The sequence below is a fragment of the Benincasa hispida genome, chromosome 5, assembly GCF_027475165.1.
Source record: "Benincasa hispida cultivar pf3 chromosome 5, pf3_genome.v1.1, whole genome shotgun sequence".
Classification (NCBI taxonomy): Eukaryota; Viridiplantae; Streptophyta; class Magnoliopsida; order Cucurbitales; family Cucurbitaceae; genus Benincasa; species Benincasa hispida.
Window position 1 is genome coordinate 53,027,223 of NC_143482.1, and position 25,080 is coordinate 53,052,302.

General features: G+C 29.6%; 2 protein-coding genes across 5 annotated transcripts; one reads left to right on the forward strand and one right to left on the reverse strand.

The window, feature by feature from the left end:
* The first annotated feature begins 17,562 nt into the window (after positions 1 to 17,562).
* LOC120077905 (coiled-coil protein) lies at positions 17,563 to 19,824 on the forward strand. Its single transcript, XM_039032007.2, has 5 exons — positions 17,563 to 18,083; positions 18,949 to 19,070; positions 19,142 to 19,233; positions 19,326 to 19,412; positions 19,516 to 19,824. The coding sequence occupies exons 1-5, from the start codon at positions 17,725 to 17,727 to the stop codon at positions 19,621 to 19,623; spliced, it is 768 nt and encodes a 255-aa protein (XP_038887935.1). The 5' UTR covers positions 17,563 to 17,724; the 3' UTR covers positions 19,624 to 19,824.
* Positions 19,381 to 25,031, reverse strand: LOC120077904 (Lycopene beta/epsilon cyclase protein). Of its 4 annotated transcripts, none has more exons than XM_039032005.2 (18): positions 24,736 to 25,031; positions 23,892 to 24,009; positions 23,606 to 23,793; positions 23,377 to 23,484; positions 23,052 to 23,116; positions 22,868 to 22,973; positions 22,557 to 22,640; positions 22,315 to 22,461; positions 22,116 to 22,244; positions 21,939 to 22,006; positions 21,700 to 21,733; positions 21,529 to 21,613; positions 20,815 to 20,882; positions 20,619 to 20,732; positions 20,485 to 20,520; positions 20,287 to 20,373; positions 20,062 to 20,153; positions 19,381 to 19,929 (listed from the first exon to the last, which is right to left on the reverse strand). In XM_039032005.2, the coding sequence occupies exons 1-18, from the start codon at positions 24,898 to 24,900 to the stop codon at positions 19,833 to 19,835; spliced, it is 1,791 nt and encodes a 596-aa protein (XP_038887933.1). In that variant the 5' UTR covers positions 24,901 to 25,031; the 3' UTR covers positions 19,381 to 19,832. The 4 variants fall into 4 exon arrangements, with proteins under 4 accessions (XP_038887933.1, XP_038887932.1, XP_090169923.1 ...); XM_039032004.2 differs by having other exon boundaries at positions 20,815 to 20,936; XM_090313797.1 differs by having other exon boundaries at positions 23,892 to 24,198; positions 24,736 to 24,956.
* Between the last annotated feature and the right edge of the window lie 49 nt (positions 25,032 to 25,080).

Below are 25,080 nucleotides of genomic sequence, written 5' to 3' on the forward strand. Positions count from 1 at the left end.
ACAATGCTTCTTTATATGCCCTTTCACGTGGCAATAATGGCATTCAACATTTGCAAACCAATCACTTTACTTTTTTTTTTTTTTTTTGTCTTTACCCCTAAGACCATTGCTCTTACTCATCCTTCTTCCTTTAGTAACGAGAACATCGGAATGTGAAGAAAAGTCCTGTGACTTTCTTCTCATCTCCTCGTTCAACACACTACTTTTTACTAAGTCCATACTTAGTACACCATTTGGGGTTGAGTTTGACAATGAAGTTCTAAATATCTCCCAAGAGTAACCATCTTAGCTGAACTAGTATCCATATTCAACACAAGGAAATCGTAGCTAATTTAACCAACGCTCTGATATCGCTTTGTTGAGATAAACACTATATCTTTTGGATTAATTATCCACTTTTGTGTGAATCTAATAGAATACTAATCAACTAGAATCAATAATAATAATCAAGTAAGGACACAAGCAATTTTAACGTGGAAAACCTCTTCAATATGAGGAGTAAAAAACTACGGAGCAAAGTCAAAATCTCCACTATAATCAACAATGGGTACAAACAAACTCTCCCTAGTCACAACTAGAGGCATACACGATATATACCTCAAGATAAACAATCTCGGCAACAAACGACAACAAATAGAGAAGAATAAAATTAGAAACGTCTCACTTGAAGTGACAACCAATTACCCACAATATCTGACTATAGGTAGCTCCAAACAAAATCTCCGCCGTCTAGATTGAAGACCTTCGTGTTAAAAACACATTGTTAAAATTTCAGCTCAATCGAACCATGGATCGATCCTGAAATGGCTGAAAACACCGCTAGTTGGATGAAGCTTTCTCAATTTTTCTCACGACCGTTTTTCACTATCCTCGATATGTGTATGATTCAATTGCTGTAAAAGGTTTAACAAAATAAAACCTAAAAGCTCATGTGGGCCTAAAAATGGGTCTTCGCTTTTTAAAGGGAAATAACCCAACAAAAAGAATACAATAAAACTTAAGAACTAAACAAATTAGAAAGTAAAACAGAATCCACCCATGAAAGATGACCTTCAAATAAGATTTTTGAAAATTTGAAACGACGAGATAGAAAGCTAAGCCATAAATAGTTGAGGTACACTTACAAATTAGATTGTTGCCCATCAAAATTTATAGACTAAAATTATTACATTTTTAGGGTAAAAGACTAAGGGGATGTTTGGCTCACCAACATGAGTTGAGTTGAGTTGGTATAATATACCAACTCATTGTTTAGCCCAACAACTTTAAATGTTGGTGGAGTTGAGTTGGTATGTTTTACCAACTTACCCCAACTCTTCCTTCTTCTCATGTTTTCAATGGCTTTACCTACGACCACTGTCACACTCCAAACTAACTCCAGGATCCGACAACTACCTCCATCGACAATTCTGACGACGAAATTTGGATTTTGACAACCATCTTTGATGACAGCTCCGGCGACCAACTTCGAGCTCCGATAACCTTCACACGATCAACTCTGACAACCAATTATGGCCTCCGACAACCACCTCCGGTGATCCAACTCTGATGACTACCTTCACGCTACCAACTCCGATGACCAATTAGCTCCGACAACAAACTTCAATGACCAACTTTGACTACAAACTCCGATAAAAATCACCTTCGATGATCACCTTTGAGCGAGTAACTCCGACGACCAACTCGGGGCTTTGACAATCACCTTCGACGAAAAACTCCGACAACTAACTCTAATACCACCTTCATGCGACTAACTTTGAGCTCCGACAGCCACCTCCGACTACAATTTTCAGTGAAAATCATCTTCAATGATCAACTTTGACAACCACTTTCGACCAACCAACACTGGGATTCGAAAATCACCTCCGATGACAAAATTCAACAACCAACTCCAATACACCTTCATGCAACCAGCTTCAGGCTCTGATAATCACCTCTGACTACAAACTCCAGTAAAAATTATCTTCGATAATCAACTTCGACAACCGCTTCCGACTACTATAAGACTGATGAATGTTAAAGTATGTTGTAGAGTTGTTAATTATATATAAAAAAAAAAAAAAAAAAAAAAAAAAAAATTATTTTGTCTACATTAAGTGCAATATTTATGTGTAAAAATTTGTAAAAAAAATATTTTTATTTAATTTAATTCACATATCAAATGAGTGTTAATAATATTTAAATGAAAAGTATGTATGTAGTTGAAAAATATGTAACATATAACAAAAAAAAAAAACCATAAAATGAAAAAAACAAATTCTGAAATATTTTCCAGCAAAAATTAGTGAAAAATAGATATTTGTTCTATGACAATCCTCCAAATTTAGAGGAAATGAATGTGAAATTGTTGAAGAAATGTGGTGACATTCCATTAGCTGTTGTGATGATGGGAAAATTTTAATTAAAAAAATTCATGACATAGTAAAAATATAAAACAACAATAGAAAGAAGAAGATGATAATGAAATTCATGGGGTAGAATCAAAAGTTTTGATTTCGCTTTGGTTTCTCATTTTATTTAAACATATTTCTACAAGAAATGTAATGGATTAATTGTTGTTCATTACCCAAAAAAGAAAGAAAGAAAAATTTTAAAATTAAAAAAAAAAATTGCAATCCATATTTTATTCAAACAAAGATGAATAGAATTATTAAATAAAAAGATTTAAAGAAAATAGTAATCATGAAAGCATATTATTGAATAAAAAAGTTTCAAAAAACGACATCAGATACTCATATATATGAACTCTACACCCCAAATACAAACATATGAACTTAGACCAAACAACTTTGCACCCCAAACACAGACATATAGAGATGACCATGGGCGGGACGGGGATGGGGAAGGCTTCCCCATCTCCGCCCCGTCCCCCTATTTCATTCCCCGTCCCCGCGGGGAACGGGATGGGGATTCCTCGCGGGGATCGGGTTCCACGTGGGAAAAACTTTCTCGTCATCATTTTTTTTCTAACAATTTTTTATTTCAATTAAATATATTTTTTTAATAATTTCTTAAACATATCCAATACAACTTTTATTTAAATAAAATATTATCAATCTTGGTAATAAAAACAGTAATATACCTTCAATTTAAAAAGATATAATTAAAATACTAAATTCTCATAATTTTTATAAATTAAAATTTAACAATTAGAACATCATATCTTAAATATTACAACATCTAAGAAAGTAAAGTAATAAAGTTTTAAATTTAAATAATTAAAACCTCCATAATTATCTTAATAAAATCTACAATATATATATATATATATATATCGAGACGAGGTCGGGGTCGGGAATATATCCCCGTCCCCGGCCTTGAATTGCAAATGGGGAAAAAAATTTCCCACTTCCTCTCCCATTCCCTGTCTCATAGATTTTTTTGGACATCTCTACGTACATGTGAATTCAGACATCCCACCTCAATTCTCCATCCAACAGTCCTTAAATCATTATTAAAATTGATAAACTTAAGTCATTACTTTTGATAAATATAAAAACAACAAATATTTTTCTTCCTTTGACGAGACGCATTAAAATTATACAACTGCAATTAGGTCGGCATTTTTTTTTTTTTGAAAGGAAAGCTTTTCCAATTTGACTGTTTCAAACGAAGAATTATAAATAAATGTTGACACTTCATGACATTTGGAACATTCATATTTAGACAAAATTGTTCTTTTGAAAAAAAGATATATATGTGTGTGTAACAATTCCCAATTCCCATTCAGCAATTCATCTTTTTATGCAAATCAACCTACCATATTGTATTCTAAAACATTAAATTGAATAATTAACAAAAATTAAAGAACTAAAATGACTTTTTTAGATCAAAATGAAATTAAAAAATAAATAAATAAAAGCTCGATAACCCTAATGAATATTTGGAAGGTTTTTAAACTTTAAAACATATCTATCTTTTAATTTTATGTATAAGTGGTTCCTTAAATATTAAGGAAATGTTGAAGAAGAGGAAACTTTTCGTATTTTATCATATAATTTTTTAATTTTTAATTTTGTGTATAATAATTAATAAACCTATTCAAATTGTTTTTAAATTTACAGATCTAATAAGCATAAACTTGAATTGAATGTAGACACTTTAATTAGATATAAAATTCAAATTAAATGTATCTACTAGATTTGTTAATTAAAAAAATTAATATGCCAAACTTTTTTAAAAGTGTTTGGGCACAAGAAAAAGTTGGAAAAAGTGTTAAATAAAGCACGTTTCTGATTGGGTCAACAGAGTTGAAGGAACGTAGAAAAAATGGCAAAAGGAAATATTTGTTAGAATACAACACATCAAAATTTACCTGCTTCTTTGACAAATAATTCTTAAGTTATTTAGTCCTAAACTTTTACGTTAGATTAGGGCTAACAATGTATTTTTACTTAAAAAGTATTTATTACATTTTTCAATTTATATCTAATAGGAATAGGACATGAAAATTAGATAAACATTTTAAACTTTTTCCTATGTTAAAAAAAAATGTTCCAAGAATTTTCAAATTTTCCAATATTATCTTTGATTTATATAAACATGTCAAAACTAGCCTTATAGCATAAATCCTTTAGATTTTGGATGAAAATTAGACTCAAAATGGTGTGATAATAACATAGTACAAAAATTTGGATCGTTACACTATCATAAGCCACCACCATACAATTTCAGCCTCGAATTTTGTCCTAAATTCTAAAAGAGTTTATACTCCAACAATAATTTTTTAATTATTTAGAAAAGATCAAGATTAATGTTAAAACTTTTTAAAAAATAATGTTTTTTCCATTAAAAAATTTACAAACTTTAGCATTATTTTTTTATAATTTAACATAAAAACTAACTTCAAACTAATAAAAGAAGATTAATTTTTAGATTTATTTACAAATCCAGCACAATAGTAAAAAGTTTTCTAAGCTCATTAAAAAAAAAATTGTTTTTTTCTATATTTAAAAAATATTTCTAACAATTTTTGTATTTAAAACAATTTATCTTTTTGTTATATTCTCAGTCTTTTCTCTGTATTTTTCACAAAGATCCGCATTTTCATAAAAGTTAGGGCTTGAAAGTCTTTTAAGAGGGTTGTACGTCCTCATCCAATGAGGTACAATAATTTAGGGTCACAATCAACTCTACCTTAACTACTAATTGTACTTTTTGAAAAAAAGATAAAAAAAAAAAAAAAAAAAATCCTCTATCAATTTTCAATATAATTCTTCATAGGAAATTAACAAAAGCCAGCTTAGGATCCCCTATCATTCCAAACTTTGTATTTTTTTTTTTTACCAAAAAAAAATAGTTACAATTTTTCTATAATTTGTCATCATATGTAATGTTAATCAATAATTGAATTCTATTCAACTATATTGTCTTAAATATGTTATCACATTTGAAATAATATCGATAAGTCAATTAGGAGGCTTGAGCCACACTTATCTTCCATCAATAATAAGATTTCAGTTGATTACGTTTGTTGTTGTTTACCTGTGATTCCTAACTGTAATGAACTTGGGGTCCACATCCAAATTTGTAATCAAAATATAAAATCTAATTGAAGAGCGGAGGTGATCAATTTGATTGTGTTTGAAAATTACATGAAGCATACTATCTTTACTTTTACCGTTACTGTTATCATTAACGTTACAAGTATTTTTTTTAGGACAACCTTATAAATATTGTTACTAACGAAGATTGTGAATCTGTCACATTTATTGTTATATTTACTGTTATCGTAGTGTCAAACAATAACATAACAGTAACAATAAATGTGATAGATTACGTTTGCGATTTACGATTGATACATTAATGAAATCTTCATTACGATTAGATTAATTTTCATTATAATTCGATAAACGTGATCTTAATTTATTGGTAAGAGAATGATTTGGTGGTCAAGGCATCTATTTTTTTTTTTAGCTCCACATCTCTATATGATTTTTTTTTTTAAAAAAAAAGAATATATGATTTAATATTATGTTTAAAGAAGTGCTGAATTATAATTTAATTAATAACGGCAAAACCCTAAAAGCCAAGAATTCATTTATTAAAAAAAAAGACCTAAGAGAAAAGGTATCAAGACCATAGTGTGTCATTCAAATGTCCCATTAATTGATTGTATTAATTAAAATCTTCCAATTCTAAAATGTATAATATTTTCAACAAGACAGCTATTTCATATCTCAAAGTTATGGTTATACCAACCATCTCTTTGTCCCCCCTTTCCATCTCTTTTATGACACTACCTTTTTATATCTTATTCAAAGTTTCTTTTTATTTTTTATTTTTTAAATTGTAATGTATTTTGATTTTTTTTTTTTTTGGGGAAAAACATTATTGATTTAATCATGACTATTTATAATTCCAATAATGTTAAGAGTTAAAAAGACTACCTTTTTAATTTTTTGGGTTTTGTGGAAACAAATCCTGTCATTAAGGGAGTTTGGTCTCATTTAGAAGTTTCCTCTTTATTTATTATTATTTTTTAATGACATGGTTATTATTTTTCTTGCTTTTTTGCCTCATATTATAATGAATTTATTTTAACAAGGGTTTTGATATATTTTATCTTATTTTTGGTTAAGATCAATAATTTTATTTTATTTTTTGGATTTTAAGTTTACACCTAAAAAACTCTTATCTTTTTAAAGATCAAATAATTTAAAAATGTCGAGATACTCATAAAATTCTTAATTCTAGCTTTTAGATTTTTCGCTCGTCTTAAAAATTTTAAAAATTTGTAAATAAGAAATATATTGATGGTAGAAAAAAAAAGTGAATAATCATCTCAACCATAGGATTATTGAGTTGAGATCTTCCCTTGACCAACTTCTACTTTACTCCACCCTAAAGGTTCATTATGGTAAAAAATCATAACTTTTTTCCCTAACCTTTGCTTTTTCTCAACTTTTTTTCATTATTACACATCCTTCTCTCAAACTTCCATTTTCTCCTTTTTGTGGTCTAACTCTTTTTTTCCCCCTCTCATCTCCTCCTTTTTCTTTTTCTCAAAAAAAAAATAAAAAAATGAATTCTTATAATTTTACTAAAAAAATATAAATCAATTCTCAAATAGTTAAGGAGAAATTTTAGAATACTAAAATCAACGGATTCTTTTTCTTTTTCAAATCTTAAATTTCTATATCTTTTAGTTCTAACCCAAAAGTTTGAAATTTCATAATTTATTTAAATTCCTATCTTTTTACCAACTTTATTTTTACGAGTCAGAAATTTCAAATTCTCATCTTTATATTATAAAAAATACATATGAAAGAGAATTTTTAAAAATAGAAAAATAAGAAAAATTATTTATACAAAATAACAATTTTTTTTTTCCTTATAGAGATTAATAGAAGTCTATCATTGATAGATGCCAATAGAAATCTAAAAAAAAAAAAAAAAAAAAAAAAAAAAAAAAAAAGCGAAAATTTCGAGGGAGAAACTTTCTATGACTAAAGTGAATTATTCCATTCAAGAAGGTCTACATAGTTTGAATCACAAAGAACACAGCTAGCTAGCTTCCTCTGCAATTCACACTGAGATATAATGAAAAAAGAGATAGAGAATGGATTGGACTATGGCCTCCAAAATCAAAACTAATAATTACTAATATTCTATACGTAATTTATACCACAAAAAGAAAAATAAAAAGTGAACTTTTTTTTCCACCCGTGCACCTCCACAGTTTACTTTCTTCACTTAATAAATATAATCTATTTCAGAATTTTTTTTTTTACATATATATAAATAAAAATGTTACATTTTTTTTTAAAAAATTTCAAAAATAGAAAAATAAGGTAAACTACTTACAAAATTATACAAAATAATAAAATTTTAATATTCTAATAGAGATTGATATAAGTTTATCACTGAAAAATGTTTATCATCACTAATAGAAGCTGAGAAAAATCTATCAATATTTTTTTAAATAGTTTGATATTTTTCTATTTGTGAAAATTTTCTTTTTTTTTTTTACCATATTTTTCTTTTTAATATAAGTTTTAAATTTTTTTAAAAATGAACTGGAAATATGTCAAAAGAAGTTTGAACTTTTTGGGTGTTTTTTTTTTTTTATTATTATTAAAAAAATTTAATTTTAAGTTCAACAATGGAATCATTTAGGGTACGAAAGTACTCAACAAACCCACTAACCAAAATGGGAAAAAGGAAGAAGCTTTTATGAGTTCTATATGAAACCAAGGTTCCCATTTCCCTTGACCACTTTCTTTTCTCCTTTTTCTTTAAAACCTTGGTCAACCAATGCCTGATGTCCACGTGGCATGGCCTCACCAAATTTTGAAATTCACCCTCTAACTTATTTTAGGCAAGTTAATTAATCAACATTTTAATAAAATATTTCAATTCAATATTTATGCAAGTTTGCTAACAGATCTTTTCATTAATTGTTTTTTATACATACTTGAAAATTCTAAATTTAATTTTAAAATTTTAATATAACTAACTGATAAAGTACATAAATACAAACACATGTCACATTCAATACGATAACGACTTTTGATAATAATAATGATTGGTAAAATTTGACCTAAACTATGATACAAAGAGTTTTATATTAATATTAAAATATACGTAAAGCACTAAATTGAAAGTTTTAAACCCGTTCAACAAAATTACAACCAAATTGAAACTATAGGATGTTAGTTTGCTAAACATAATTCAAGCTCTACTCACATCTTTGTCAAATTGGAATTTACTAAACCTAGGTTTAAGATATTTGGTATAGATACTTAGACTAGTTTATCAATTTACCATTTGATTAATTAATTAATTAACCGACCGTGTTTTAGAATATAAGCATAGTATGATGATCATGTCTTTGATTAATTTTCCCTTTAATCAAGTGCGTCGGCATCAAATCTTTGACTTTATAATTCTATTATGACTAAACTACCTCCCATCCAACTTGATTCCTCACGTTAAATCAAATGGCAAGTTCTAGTAAATAAACTCCCACTTCAAGGGTATTCCCGTCTTTTTGACATAGAGACAATTCCCAACTCATGTGTGAATCAGTGAGTGTGTTTTAATCCTCTACACGTCACTTTCATAATTCAATGGTGTGACCCACCACCATCTATCTTTCAAATCAAACCCCCCATCCCATTCAACGGCTGTGATCATCCCAAAGATAAATGCTTACAGTGTGTGCATATGCACAGAAACAAACCCCCACATCTTATATATCAATAATCTGGACGGCTACAAATCCAAACTTTTTATTTACTTCATTTTCCTTTTAGAAATATGACTCATTTCCACCTCCGTCTTCTTCTTGCCATTTTTCTTCTTCTTCTAACTCCGACCATCGCCGTCTCCGCCGTCTCCGCCGTCCAGTCAAGGATTCCGATGAGAAAACAAGTGATTTTCCGGCCTTCTTCACCGTCGGTACACAAATCTACAGACTTTGAAGAACAAAAGCGAAGAGTCCCCACAGGATCAAACCCTTTACACAACAAACGGTGATTATTATTATTATTATTATTATATTTCACAAAGTTTCTAAAATTATTATTTTTAAAAATTTACCCACTTTATTTTTAATTTTTAATTTTCACACCCAAGATAAATTGGGTTTTCTTTAGGATTTTTGTGTTTAATTTTAATTTATATGGTAGTTTTGGATAATAGAGAAGTTTTATTTTAGATATAGTGAGAAGTTGATAAATGGTGAAGGGATGTTTTTTTTTCCACTTAGGAAACTCAATGTAGAAAATTTTGGTATTTGTATTTTTTTTTTTTTTTTTGTGTTGTAAATTTTGCAGGCTACTACTCTCTATTGGAGTTCTGATTATACAATATTAACCAATGTACATTAAATAAATAGAGAAATTTTTTATTAATTGTTTCTATTTTTTTTTCTTTGAGTAATTATAATTCCTCCCCATTTTGTTTGTTTGTTTGCTTTAATTTTTGAAATAATTACTCTATATGATCTCTGTAATTCATGATCGTGATTGCATGTAGAAATGTCTTTCTGAAGCTACCTCTCATCTCTCTCTCTTGGAGGTGAAAATAATAATAAAAAAGAGAAAAAAAAAAAAAAACGTAAGTAACAAGCTTCCTAAAACCCTACAAATTTTGTTGGAATTTGAAATAATTTTTCAAAAAGAGTAATACTTAGAAACATTCATTTCAGTGTATTTTCATCCAACAAAAAAATAAAACTATTTAAAAAAAATTTGCGGCTACATGATAACTTAGTTAGTGGGTGCAACTTGAAATGCACTTAAATTTTTCCTTTTTTTTAATGCTTAAAGACACCTTTTGTTTTTTACGTAAATTTTTAGTACTTGAAAAGTTATTTTAAAACAAATCAAAATATGAGTCTAAATCAGAAATCGATTTGAACTGATTTTTAAATGTTGGGAAATATTTAAAATATTTTTTAGCTCTTAAAAATCATTACAAACAAAATTCAAAATTTTCAATTATCTTTCCTACTATTTTGACTTTCATGGAGGGTTTTTTTAGTGTCTATCAAGTTCAACATTGGTAATAGGAACAAAAACACTTAACAAAATCCAAAAGTAATTTTTTTTTTTAATTAGGTTCAGAACAATTATCTTTGACTTAAAAAAATTATTTTAAATGATAAAATTTGTTAAAATATCTACAAAATAAAACAAAATTTTAGAATCCATCAACGATGGATATTAATAACTTCTATCGGTCTTTACTATTGGTTTTGACATTTTGTTATATTTTGTAAATATTTTGATTCATTTTTCTATATTTGAAAATAGCAAAATAATAATAATAATAATAATAAATAAATAAATAAATAAATATATATATATATATATATATATATATATATATTTTGAGGTTTGATCATAACTTTTGTGGGTTTTTAGCCATTTCCCAATCCACCATTAATGTCAGAAAACCTGCAACTTTAAATGGCCAATTTTAATACACATAATTTCACACAACTACCAAACAATTAAATACCCATCATCTTCTTCTTCTTCTTCTTCCTCCTTCATCATCATCATCATCACCATTTGCAGAGGGAATAGAATATATGTTGGGTGTGTGTGAAAATCTCTAAAGATCTTAACTTTTATGGCATAAAAGTTATAAAAAAAAATAGACCAAGCTTAAAGCCTAGATGTCAAAGATCTGAACTTTATCATCAAAGTCACAAAAATAGCCTAAGTTTAATTAAAACCTACATATAAAAGATCTGAACTTTATCATTAAAAGCTACAAAACTTAGGCTAAATATGGCAATAGAAGCCATTAATGGAGGAATCTGACTTGAAACTTGGTAAATGAAATGGTGGGGTTTGATGAAAATTAATCAGAAGGAAGATTGGTACTTTTTTTCTCCTCGAGATCGAAGGTTTAAATTCTCATATTGAAGATATTAAAATAAAAATATTTTTAATAAAAATTATAAGAAGTATGGAAGTGGTGGCAATGGTCCACCATAGATCTGTAGTATATTTGAGTGCAGCCACTGTGGGGAAATTGGGTTTCCAAACACTCCCTTTCACCTCTTAGGAATTTTTTTGGGTTAAAATATAATTTTGGTTCTTATATTTTAGAATTTATTTAATTTCAGTGTAGTTTTTTTAAAATATATAATTTTAGTCTATGTATTTTTAATAAATCTTAAATTCACTTTAGAAATTAATTTTTATTGACTAAATAACTATAATTTTTCTGAACTGGAATATAGTACATGAATATATTTTGAAATAGTGAAAATGCTAATAGATAATAAAAATATTTTAAAAAATCAACAATAAATTAGCAATGAAATGAAATTTAAGATTTTACTGAAATTACGTGAACTAAAATCAGATATTTTTATTAAAAATTGAACAAATTCTGAAAGTATTGGAATTAAAATTATATTTTTATTTTTTTAAAAAATAATAAATAAATAAAATTTGGGATTGTGTGTATATGCGCGCATGTAAAATTCAACTCATTTGAATAAAATCATTGTGTAGTTGAAAATAGAAATTTTGTTTTACTATATCCCTTTTGCCACAATAAGTCAATGGGGGAATCAACATCAATATATTCTCACACATTAGTTTGAGTTGATGCCTAAAGTTCAAAGAATAAATATAATGAAAAGGTCACTCAAGTTTTAAACTTTCCGGGATCTAATGTAAAGGAATCCTTCTATTTATATAGAAGTTTTCGTGTATATTTGGGAGTGATTTTGAAATTATTAAAGTTATTTTTGTCACGTTCAAAATCACTCCATAATATAATGTAAATTTAATTTTTAATTTTTCACTTTAAATGTAATTTTTATATCATCAAAATTGATTTCGAAAGATAAAAAATATGTTTTAAAATGATTTAGAAAATGACAAAAGTGATTTTAATAATTTCATAATTACTTCCTAAAATAAAAAGTAATCATTTTAAAGTTTTTAGGCCCAATTTGCACCCATTTAATTTAATTTTAATTTAATTTAAAAAATTATATATATATATATATAATCATTGGCAAAGAAAAAATTTACTAATTTAACTATACAATCCTGAACATTAATTCTTTTTAATAAAAAAGATATATTTTTTTTATTTTTGAAGTTTGGATTTAGTAGCATTTAAGTTTTCAAAATTTCAAACTCGACATTTAGAAAAACACAACTCTTCATGAGAGGATATATTCTTTTTCAATAGACACAATTCTAAATTAAAAAAAAAATGAAACTATTTGAATTACTACAAATAATCTATGAATATATGGTTTTTTTTCTTTCATTTAAAAACACACAAAAACATAGAAGATATTTTCCTCAAATCCTCATCTTTTTTATATATAACTACTCCCACACTACAACATTCATTGAATCCTATGATTAAACTTTAAGGGAACGTTTGGGGTAATAATTATCTAAGACTATAATAACCACCTCTTGTTATAAAAAATACTTTTAAGTAATCCCAATTATTTACTATTTGTTACTATTTTTACTATTTCACATTAATCATTTTTTTATTCTATACTAGAGTGTTTACTATTTCTTTCTCAAACTAAAATAGTTTACACCTCAAACACATACTATTATAACCAAACTAAAATAATCTGCACCAAAAACACAAACTATTGTAACCCAACTATAATAACCAACTATTTGCCCCAAACACGCCCTAAAGTGTTGCATGAATTAGGATAAAAGATTTGAAAAAATATGTAAAAATTTGATATAAGATTAAAAAAAAATAGTTAAATTTGGAGAAAACTTCACAAGATATAAGATTTGGTATAACATTTGGAAAGATTATATGATATTTGGAAAAATTAGTAACATCTCAGTATTAATACTACCGAGAGAAGACCCAAAACAATCAATAAGTTAAGAAAAAAATAATTTCTTAATTAAATCTCGATGGTCAATCTTGTCTGAGATGGACAAAGAAATACTAGTTTAACGAGTTTTCGAAAAGTGTGCTAGTTTTGAAAAGTTAAAACTTGATAATCTTATTTCTAACAATTTTCCACAATAGTACTAGATTTTTTTTTTTTCACATGTTAGTAACTCATCCTATCTTGAAAGATAATTGGTCACGATAACAGTCTTAAGGAAATAAGTTAAATTTGTTGTATTCAGATTAATTGCTTTAAGTAATTCTTAGTTCTTTTATAATTTGCTCTAAACCAAAACAAATAATTTTCTAGTATTTTGTTGATCTGCTTATTTTTTTCTGTGATAAATCAATATATTGATATCATGTTATTAATATGAAATTTTTGAAAAAGTTAAAAATAAAGATAATTATGTAAATTAGACAGAAAAATATTGTAAGTACTTTTTTATTTTATTTTCAAAAATATAAAAAATTTAGAAAGTCATTAGAACTCATTTTTATTTTTCTAAAAATAGAAAAAAAAAATTATCAAACATGTTTTTTTTTTTTATTTTTAGCTTTAAAAACAAAAAACAATTATCAAACTTGTTTTTTGATTTTTTTTTGTTTTTGAAAAACATAAACAAAAAAACAAGTAATCAAACATGTAGGTTTTAGTTTTTGAAAATTAAAAACCAAAAACCAAAAACAGATTTATCCAAAACTAAAAATAAATAATTATCAAACAAGACATTAACTACTAATATTTATAAAATTTGTTTATTTTGTCTCTGTCGTGAGTTTTCCATTATTATAACAAAGAGTAAGCTGACACGCAACAGTTTTTTTTAAAAAAAATTCAATGGAGAAAGGAGAAGGGAGTAGAAGGCTGAGAGTGACAAACGATAGCATTTGATAAAAGCAAAGAAAAAGAAGTGAGAATGGACAAATATATATTTATATTTAAAAGTTCAAAAATATTTTTTTTATTAAAAATGTCACGTTAGCTTTCTATTAGCTACAATAACAAAAAATTAATGGTAGATATCACAAACTTCAAGAACAAAAACATCCAATTTGAGAATTCAAGAAAGTAAATGCTATCAAACTCAAATCTTAAAAACCATAATTCTACCCAACTCAAACCTCTAGGCCAAAAATGTAATTTTCCCCAACTTTTATGAATATTCCAAATACCTTAGACTGTGACTTAACCTCTAGACCAAAAATGTAAATTTTCCCATTTTTTATGAATATTCCAAATGCCTTAGATTGTGACTTTTCCTTCTTGTCATCCTTGGCTTATCTTATGTGATATTGTTTTTTTTAAAAAATTGTCAATATTTTTCAACCCAATTACATAATATAATAATGTATATATTCAAACCTCCATTTTCTTTCATATATATATATATATATAAGATTAAAGGGAAGAAAAAACATTTAGTTAGGGCCTAGGGGAATCATCTTCAAGCCCAAGAAAAAAGGCTGTCCACTTTTTTGTGCTACTTGTCCTCCAAGAAAAACATATTTGGTCATTGAAGATGCTACTATTATTATTATATGTAAGAGAATTTGACCTTTCAACATGCATTAATTAAATAATTAATTGACTAAACTGTTTCTTTTTTACTTTTCATTGATATACTGTTTTTTTTGTCTTAAACATTTTTTTTTTTAAAAAAGCCCATTGATTGTTGATGATGTTGTGATTATCAAACAAATACGTCAAAAAAAAAAAAAAAAAAACAAAAAACAAAACTTTAAAATAAATAAATATTTAAAAATAATTTTGAATTAAAAGTAAATATTAATAATACTTTGATTGCATAATGCAATGATTTAATTGATTTATAAAAAAATGATGAGTTTTAAAAGAGAATTTTTAATCAAGGGGAAGATCCCACAACCTTTGCCAAAAAAAAAGAAAAGGAGTCTCCCCTTTCCAAGTCTCTTTGAAAGATTTAAAGGGATAGAATAACTTTTTTGGATTTTTTTTTTTTTTTTTTTTTAAAAAAAAAACTTGATCTATATTGTTAGAGATTTGTTAGATTGGCTATGTATATTTTTCAATAAGGTAGGTTGTGATGATTGTTTGTTGTTATCACAAATGTAGTTTTAACATCGACAATATTATTTCTTGTAGTATATTTTTTTTTCTTATCTGGAAAATTTATGTATATTTATTTTGTCCAATATTTTTCTTATTTGAAGTGCTGATTATTACTTCTGATTGAGGAGTTTGCTTTCTTTCTTGGCCTTGATTTTAAAAGGAGAATAATGATATTATTTTAGGGCAACTACATTTTGTTTATCGTCTAAAAGTGTTTTTTTTTTGTGGGTTTGTGCAACATCAAAGTATTTTTTTTTAAAATCTATATTCACCGTGTTCTGTTGTGTGGTTGCATTGATTAAAAATTGCAATACCTTGATGATAATTTTTGTTTTAGAGGGAGCCTAAGGTATTATTGTTCAGAAGAGATTCTCGATCTTAGAGCGAGCCTAAGACTTCATTTTTTAGAAGGAGTTCTCTATCTTAGGAAATACCTAAGATTCATCAGTGAAGGGAGTTCACTGAGGTAACCGAAGATAGAGTTAGACTTTATGTGAGTCACTGTAGTAGTCGTTGAATTACAAATAGGTATCACATTGTAATTGTTTAACTCTTTAGTATTAGTGAACTGTCTTTCCTGGGCACGCTGTCCCCAAATGTAGGTGAATTTCATCGAACTAGGTTACCAACTTCTGTGTGCATCTACTTGTTTTTTTTTTTTTGTTATTCTTATTTTGTTTTTATAGTGCTTGTTTGTACTTTCCATTTAACATCTATATTCTTAATGACGAGTCTTCTTGCAACTTTTTCATATATAATATTCATTTTGATTAATTTTGAAGAGTAGAGAGAAAGAAACATAGTGTGACTTTTACATATGATGACACAAGTATTTATATAGAAGTTAAATGATTGTGACGATGGTCATTTGAACTTAAGAAGTAATAGTTACCGTTATTATTTTGCCAAGAAAAAAAGGTTATACTTGTATAGAAATAAAACTACGAGAAGATTGTATGCTTAAACATAGTTTAGTGAAAAATGACATTATTTCCTTTAATGTTAAAGTTTAAATCTCATGTCCTATATTTATTGTACTAAAAGGGTAAAAGATATCTAAATATTCCTTTGCATTCCACTTTTTTGATAGCAATAAACTTCCCTTTCCTTTTAATCTCTAATGTTGAAGTATTTTTCTAATTAAGCCTCTATTATTGTTTAAGAAGTTTCAATTTAGTCTTTTATATTTTAATATTTTTAAAATACATTTTTAGCTGACGATAAACCTATCTGGCATAATATATTTACAAAATTGACAAAAGAAAAAGAAAAAAAAAAAAAAGAAAACAAAGACAATCTAAGAAATAAAAACTCAAATTTTGTACAACGGTCCTAGAGATTTGGAGAAAGTATAAAGTTTTTACCTCTTAAATGATCTCTTCCCACATTATCTTTTTGCCAATTTACAAAGTATTATATCATGAGTTAATTTTAAACCAAGTAAAAAATTAGGTTTAAATACTATCTTAATCCATAACTTGGTTCTATTTCAATCCTTTTCAAACAATCAGTATTATTTCTTAGACTTTTAAATTTGTTGTAGTTTGGTCCATCGACTTTCAAAATGTCTATTTTAGTCTCTAAATTTTGAAAAACATTTATTCTCATCCTCATTATATTACTTTTCTATCCTAAATCAAATTTGTTTTGTCCTATATTAGTCTTACTTATTTGACTTGAAATCACAATAACATATTAGTACATACTTGAAGCAGCTCGTTAATTCATTAAAATAGAGTCTAAATTAAAAAAAAAAATAACAAATAGTAAATAGTATTTTTTTTAAGAAAAAAACCTTAAATATTAAAAAAATATATATAAATTTAAAGTCAAAATAGAGATCTCATGATAATTTAATAATTTTTTCTTTTTCTTGATACATTAGGAGGGAGATTCAAACTATAACTATAGACATCTTAATCATTAACATATTTATGTCTGTTCAACCATGTTTGCTTTCGCTAAGTATTATTTATTAACAAGTAAATTTCATAGTTTTGATATATTATTTAAAACTAAAAATTCATTTTTTAAATAATTATTTTAAATGGTAAAACAGTTGAAAATGTTTTCAAATATATATATGTAAAATAAGATAGGCTTTTCTTTTTGTTTTGTTTTGTTTTTTTTTTTTTGAAAAGGTTTTTTTTCTTAATTACAAAAATCCAGAAAATAATGCTCAAACTATAAAACTACAAATACAGCTTTGCTACGAAATCTTCAGCCACTCACCGGGCCAACGGAATTCTGACAAATTGGAGTAAGCAAGATCGATGAGTTTTTTGGCCGGAAGATTGGCCGCCAAAGAGGCGGCATATTTTATTCAGGAATCCAAACACGCCGTCGGCCGCCTTGCCCAGAAAAACCCCGCCCAGAAGTTTCCGGCGCAATCACCGCCTTCTTCCCATTCCCCGGTGGACGGTGAATCGCAAGCCGACATTCTTCCTGAGGTGTTAAGGCACTCTCTGCCCTCTAAAATCTTCAGGGAGGAATCTGCAGACTCCAATGGGTCCTTCTCTACTTCGAAATGGGTTCTTCCTTCTAACCCTAATTACCGCTCTGTCTCTATAGATTCTCTCAACCCTCTTAGGGCTTTCCTCTCCCTTCCTCAGGTTACATTCGGCCCCAAAAGGTTTGTTTCCTTCCCAAATTGATTCTAGTTTCCAATTGATCTGTTTTTGTGGTTTATGACAATGCAGAATTTCGAAATGGAACTTCCAATTCTGCTCGTGTTTGTGTTTCTTATCCCTGTGCCTAATTGGGTTTTCGTTCGATGAAATGGATTTTGATAGACATCCTTATTGGACGTGGTTTGATTTTCTTCTTCTTTGTTCATTTCTGTTGTGACAATATCTGTGGAGCATAGTTTGTATTTGAAGTTGGTTGTTCTGATATATTGTTTTTTGCAAATTATCTTTTTACTGGACAATGTGATTTTTTTCTCTCTTTCTGGGCCATTAATTGAAGAAACGGTAGTTGGTGTGGATTTCTGACGTGGTGTTTTTTGGAGCAATATGTCAATCACGTAATGATTCTGATGCACTTGGAAAGTAAACAGTATCCATGTAGTTGAAAATTTTCTATTTGCTGCTCAAAAAGTTGCTTGGACATGTGGTTTTGTAACTGTTTGTATCACTTGAGGTTGTTCCATCCTTCATTTATGGACTAGTGAGGAAGGCCTCCTCCTCTGTGGTTGGTGGCTTTTGTGGCTTGAGAGAAATAGGAGAATTTTTAGAGTAGAGATGTTTGGGAGCAGTGGAATACAACTTAGTACCACTCGCCCTTGTATCTAAAGAGTTCTATAATTGCCTTTTTTCTCTTATCTTCACCAGTTTGAGCCATATCTTGTAATTCTTCTTCTGTTTTTGTCTTTGGTTTTGTATTGTTCTGTTGGGTTGAACTTTTTCTGTTTGTCCTTTTTCCCGTCTTGCCATTCACATTCTTTCGTTTTCTCTAGAAAGTTTCGTTTCTCATGAAAAAGATAAAGTTGAATGCAGGTGGGAATTGCCTCAATCTGAAAACTCAGTATTGGCCTCAACTGCTAACGATTTGCGGACCGACAAGCATACTCCTGTTAATCCTGAGAAGTTGAAGGCTGCTGCTGAAGGCCTTGCTCATGGTAACCTCCTAAATGGAAGGGCTTTCTATTTCTCCCTCATCCTAATCATTAGACCTCTGTTTTTCATGTAGTTGGAAAGGCATTTGCTGTAGCTACCGCGCTCGTCTTTGGTGGTGCCACCTTGATCTTTGGATACACCATCTCTAAGCTAGATCTCAACAATGTAAACATGGATTGGATGTCATAACTTTTGGTGGTCTTTGTACATGTACATTTCCATTTGACTCAGGTCATGGCAACTTTATCTTTTGACAGGCAAGTGAGATTCAAACAAAAGGAAAAAGCATGATTGAACCAAAGATGGAAATGATTAGAGAGCAACTGATTCCCTTCAAAGTCTGGGTATGTTGTTATCATTTAAATGATTCTCACAGCATTCACCTGTTACTGGATCTTACAACTGCCCGTTCTTTATCTAACCAAGGTGTTTTTGTTTGAGTTTTAGGCTGATGATATGTCAAAAAAATGGCATGTAGAAAGAGATGAAGATATCAAAGAGAAGCCTCTCATAAAGGAGCTCTCAAAGATTTTGGGTGCTAAGACTCCCAACTAAACTGCACTATTTTTTTTTTTAACCTTTTGTTGTTTATCTTGTGTATATCTATTTGTAAATAATAGAGTATCATATTTCCATCTTCACAGATGGAGTGTAGGATGTTACTGCTTGCTAGCTAAGTTATACAAAGATCGAATGTTGATATTATGCCTGAGGCTGAAAATATATAACTTCTCAACTTCCTGTTTCTTTCTCAAACTTGTTCTTCATAGCTTGTAATCTAAACCAGCTCCATACTTCCAGGCCTCAAGTCGTCGTTTCCACTCGAATTTCATCTTTGGTGTTAGTGAACTTAGGAATGACCTTGAAAAATACGCAACATGGTAAAGGTAAGAATATAAGAGAAATATGATCGCAAATACATGAATGTTTCATGGAAAAGGGAGGGAAAAAGGTCAGCTTTGTTCGACATAAATGGTAGTGAAGACCGTTTACCTTACAATTGGATCGATAAATGTCGAGAGAAATGTGTAGTAGCCAAGCATGCCAAAATGTCCAGTCCAGTCAAGCAGCACTGAGATGCCGACCTAGAGCTCAATAAAACACAACTGATATTCAATATAACAATGTATATTTAATTCAATAACTATGAGGAAACTGAATCCACAAAGAAATAGAAAAGCTTCAATGAACACAAATTATAATGGACTTATAACTTACCTGTTTGAATATTGATGGAAGAAGTTGAGGTTTAGTTAACATAACTAGACCTAGGGTTTGGGTAAGAGGTACAAACTGCACAACATCCTGCCAAAATAGGAAGAACAATATGATTAATTGTTTAAACTATGTTTAGTTGAACTAATGAAGGTGCACAACTTCCAAAAGATTAAATACATCAAAGAACAAATATGTGACCTGAAGGAATGGTCTGAGCACTGGATCCCCCAATCTCTGTGAAGAGACAAAACAGAAAACAAAAGAGAACAGAAATTCTTTTATATCTGAATTCAAGAAATTGTGAGTATTGTTCCAGCATTGCATAAGCTTACCTGCATACTCTGGAAGTTTACATGAAGAAGCTCATTGATAAAACATGGAGAAATGTTTGATCGTTGCTTTACTGACATAGCTCTTTGAAACAACCACGAACTACTTAAATTTGGCTGCAACAAACATGTATTGTATGCTTTAGAAGCTGTGTAGTTACAATAAAGGCTCTAGCCAGAATTCAGCATGTTAACCAACCATGTAAGGATTCAGCAGTGATAAGCTATCGGAGTCGAGGAAGTTGCCGGTTACAGCTTCATATATCCCTTTTGAAATCAACAAGATATGAACTTTTGTAACTTTGTGCTTCCATATCATCTCTATTAGAAGCGTATAACCAATACTTAATATACAGTCGATTTGTTCTTTGTTTTTCCTGTCCTATTGTGGATTGTTTAGTTTAGTTGTATAAACTGTGCTTTGATACTCCAATAATTCAAATTGAATCAATATTAAGGGAGAGAAATTGACTGACATTCTTTAAGATAAGTAAGAACTTAAGAAGTATAGATACAAATACGACAAGACACAAACACAAACACGATGAAACATCATTTTTTAAAAATCTAGGATACGACGCAACAAGGATACATTTATTAAAATATATATCATTTTTATTACAGAAGAAAATTCAAAGTAAACGGATTGATGAATTTATATGCTTAAAAAATTAGTTTGATGTATTTCACAGATTTATTATTATTGTCATATACGCGTCCTTTTAGTCTACTGAACAAATGTTCTATGCATATCTAACACATTTATTGTATTAACAAATGTCCAATATGTGTCCAACAAGTGTGAGAGTGTCTTAGTGTCTGACATGTGAGCACTTGAGACGGTGGAGGGTATCTCCAAACATTCCAAGCTCCACTCTTATAGAATGTGCTAAGTTGTACAATGACTACATACCAGTTGACAGCCTTCCAAGGTGCCTAGTCAAGCTCCCAAAGCCACCAAATGAAACAGGTGACTGAATGCCACTTGCATCTCCGAACTATAGAGAAAGATAATTTAGTATTCTTTACAGTTATAGCGACAATCAGTCTCTTTTCAGGTTTTAGAATGCTAAGTCTAGATTACCTGTAGGACACGATCAAAAGCAGCTGGCAGCGGGCTGATTAAGTTGGATGTGTTAGATATTAAATATTATACTGTACAGTCCATAGGAAAAAAAGAAACAAGGACTTTACGGTAAAGGCCTCTGATTATGAGAATATCACTAAGTTTCTCATTACTGCTCAAAACTACATCTGCTATTGAATTCATATCTATCGTTAAAAGATCACTATGGCATAGTTGGTTGTAAAATCGGCACGTACCTGTCACGATAAGTTGGAAAGATGCCATATATAATTCTCATTATCTTTAAGTCATCAAGAGAGACTCCCTACCATGGAAACATGTTTACAACAATCATAAAATTCATTGAAGTCTCCAAGGGCAATGAATAAGATGTTCAAATTGAAACCAACGTGATATGCGAACTAGAAGATAACCTGATATTTTGGCATTAAATCCCAGTATTCTTCTAAAAGTTCTTCGAGTTTTGGTGACCCTGGTTGAGGATCGATGTATGTAAACATGTAAGTAGTTCGATCCACAGGACCTGACCCGGCTGGAAATGCCTGTGAAATTGTAAGAAAACTTGAATCTTCAGCAGCAAAAAATCCAACTATTGACAGAAACGAAGTTTACCTCCCAGAAAAGTTGAACTTCTGAGCTCCCAACCTTCTTTACGGATGAGCTGCTGTAAATTACATCACTTGTTGAGTTATCCTTAAATCCACGAGCACAAGATCCAACAACTAGACAAACACCATCAGGTTTCCTCCCACGTCTTATCTACAACATGACTACATGCAATATTGTGAGGCAATAAATGGGTTATGTAGCATTCATATGTTACAAACTTTGTCCAAACTAACCTAGAACTATACCTGTTTCACCACAGGTGAAAAATTCCCCATTGCATCTATAGTGAGTTGAGAAGATAAAATGTTCCCATCAGAAAGTTGCATCACCTTTGGAAATAAATGATTAATAACATAAACTCGCAGCTTTAGTAAATCCATTTCTTTGAACGAGTTGATTACTTCTCATAACTTGGATTTGTTTGATCATCAATGCAATAAATGGTAGTTTAACAATATTGTTTAGGGAACAATGACCATTTTCTAGCTAGCAATATCTCTCATTTTACTTTGATATGACAGCAGGATCAAATTGTTATTACCATAAATCAACTCACAGTCATATCATCATATATGCAAATGCTTGAAACATTGCAGCCCTCAAAAATGACTCCACCAAGAGAAATGAAACGTTTCTTCACAATCTTTATAAGCTTCTCTGGACTGCAATGGTAGAATCAGTAATTCTGATTTATAGACTGAGTTCGAAAATATATAAGTAAAAAGAAAGAAAACACTCACGAGACACCAAGATGGAGGATGTCTTCAACCCAGATTTCGCCTTTCCCTTCAAATGCACATCTGTTCTGCAATTTATGATTGATGAGCAAGTGTACGAAGCATTAAAAGGTAGGGTGGAATACCATCTCATAGTTCATACATCATTAGTAATGGAAATGTGCAAACATTTTAGCTAGAGAAGTGTTTACATACAGACATTGTTAACTAAAGTTAACTTTAATTACACTAATAAATTTCCTTAGGGGCTGTTAACTAAACTTTCTAACTTTAATTACACGAAGCACTAGAAAGTCATTCCAAATAGGTTTTAAATCTTAATACTTACAGGATTAAACTTCATAGCCGTAGCTTGTTCAATTTCATCTTCTGTTAAAACTCCAACGTCAACGAGTTCCAACAGCTCTTTTCTTGAAATGTTCCATTCTTGTTCCCTCTGATCCATGACAACCAACAAAAGATTTATCATAAGAAAGATCCATTCTCATTGATATATATAACTGATTTATTGTTCTTTCACAAGATCTTGGACAAACTCCATTGTCAAGAATATTTACCCCTTTCAGAACATTTCTTTCGACTATACCGACACGAAGACCCTTCAAACTCAAAGCTGTTGCTATGAAGACTCCCAAAGTACCTCCACACACCAACACATCAAATGTGTCAATGGCCTTCTCTCCCAAATCAGAATGGCTAAATGCACCAGAAACACGACGAACGACTTCTTGTGTGGCTTCAGGTACTGCAAAACAATGAGCAAGTCGATAAGATCGACTTGCCTTACCTCTGACCCAACAGCTTAACAGGGCTTGTAAAAAGACCATATCAAATATTTCTCACCTTCTTGGCCAGAGCAAATTGTGGACCAAATTTGATCCAACCGCTTCAATGCATTGTATGAATAAGCTCCACCAGCACCACCAACTTCCCCTGAAACTGATATGCCCTCCATTATCCTCTGAAATAACACATTGCAGCCAGCACTCGATCAAATCAGATGTTGAACAAACGTTTGCAGCCAGGAGTGCAGCTAAAAAACTTTCAATACATTCCGACTTTTTATATAACTAGTCCATCAAGCGTGCAATGCACATAAAATTTATGGCTTAAATAGTTGTTTTACATTGTTTGACCCGAATAGTTGTACCTATTAAAAAAAAGATCCCAATTGTTGTAACTATTTGAAAAGAAATAACAAAATAGAAATTTTTGAAATTTTAAAAAGCAAAAAAACGTGATTGTCCGTTCAAATATATCTTCACGGTTAGATCGTAGTTTTTATACCTATGGCCTATATCACACTCATATACGAAAAAATATACCATTTCAACCTGTATAGTTGTAAGGAGAAAAAGACGATTTATGGTTTAGATCACACCCATTATAAAAAAAATACATGACTTCGCATGTAACCACCACAATCTGAATAGTTACAACAAAAGACAAAATAGGGATTATGAAAGTTTGTAAAGGCAAAATGGATGTAAAGCAAGATTCATGCCATAGACCCTTTTATATATAGAGCATAGATAGTTAGTCTTTCCATTATGAAAATCATACAATCTTTCTGTATCATCCTTTTCAATCTAAAAGTAAATGAGGGGTAATTGCCCTTTTCTCCTTCTACCACAACAGAAGGGTTACCTTGAAATCCATAAATAATGCGATTGTGCAAAAGGGTTACCTGGGTTCTGGAAGAGGCGACTTGGGTTTCTATATCAGCTTGAATTCTGAATTTCTTCAGGGGTTTGGCCGTCGTTCGTCTATGAAAAAATGATCTTCCATTTGGGTTCACAGGCAAAAGATTGTGAGATCTAAGATGAACAGAGGCCATGGCTGAAATATCCATAGATACACCGCCTATCTTCCGACCTTTCTCTACAATTACTTCATTTCTACTCACTCAGTGAGAGAGCTGAAATGGGTTATTGGTATTGAACCATTTGCGAACCACAAATGTACACGTTAACGACTAAACCCGTCATCGTCGTATTTGGTTATTTCTTTAAACCGGATAAGGAAACCGTGA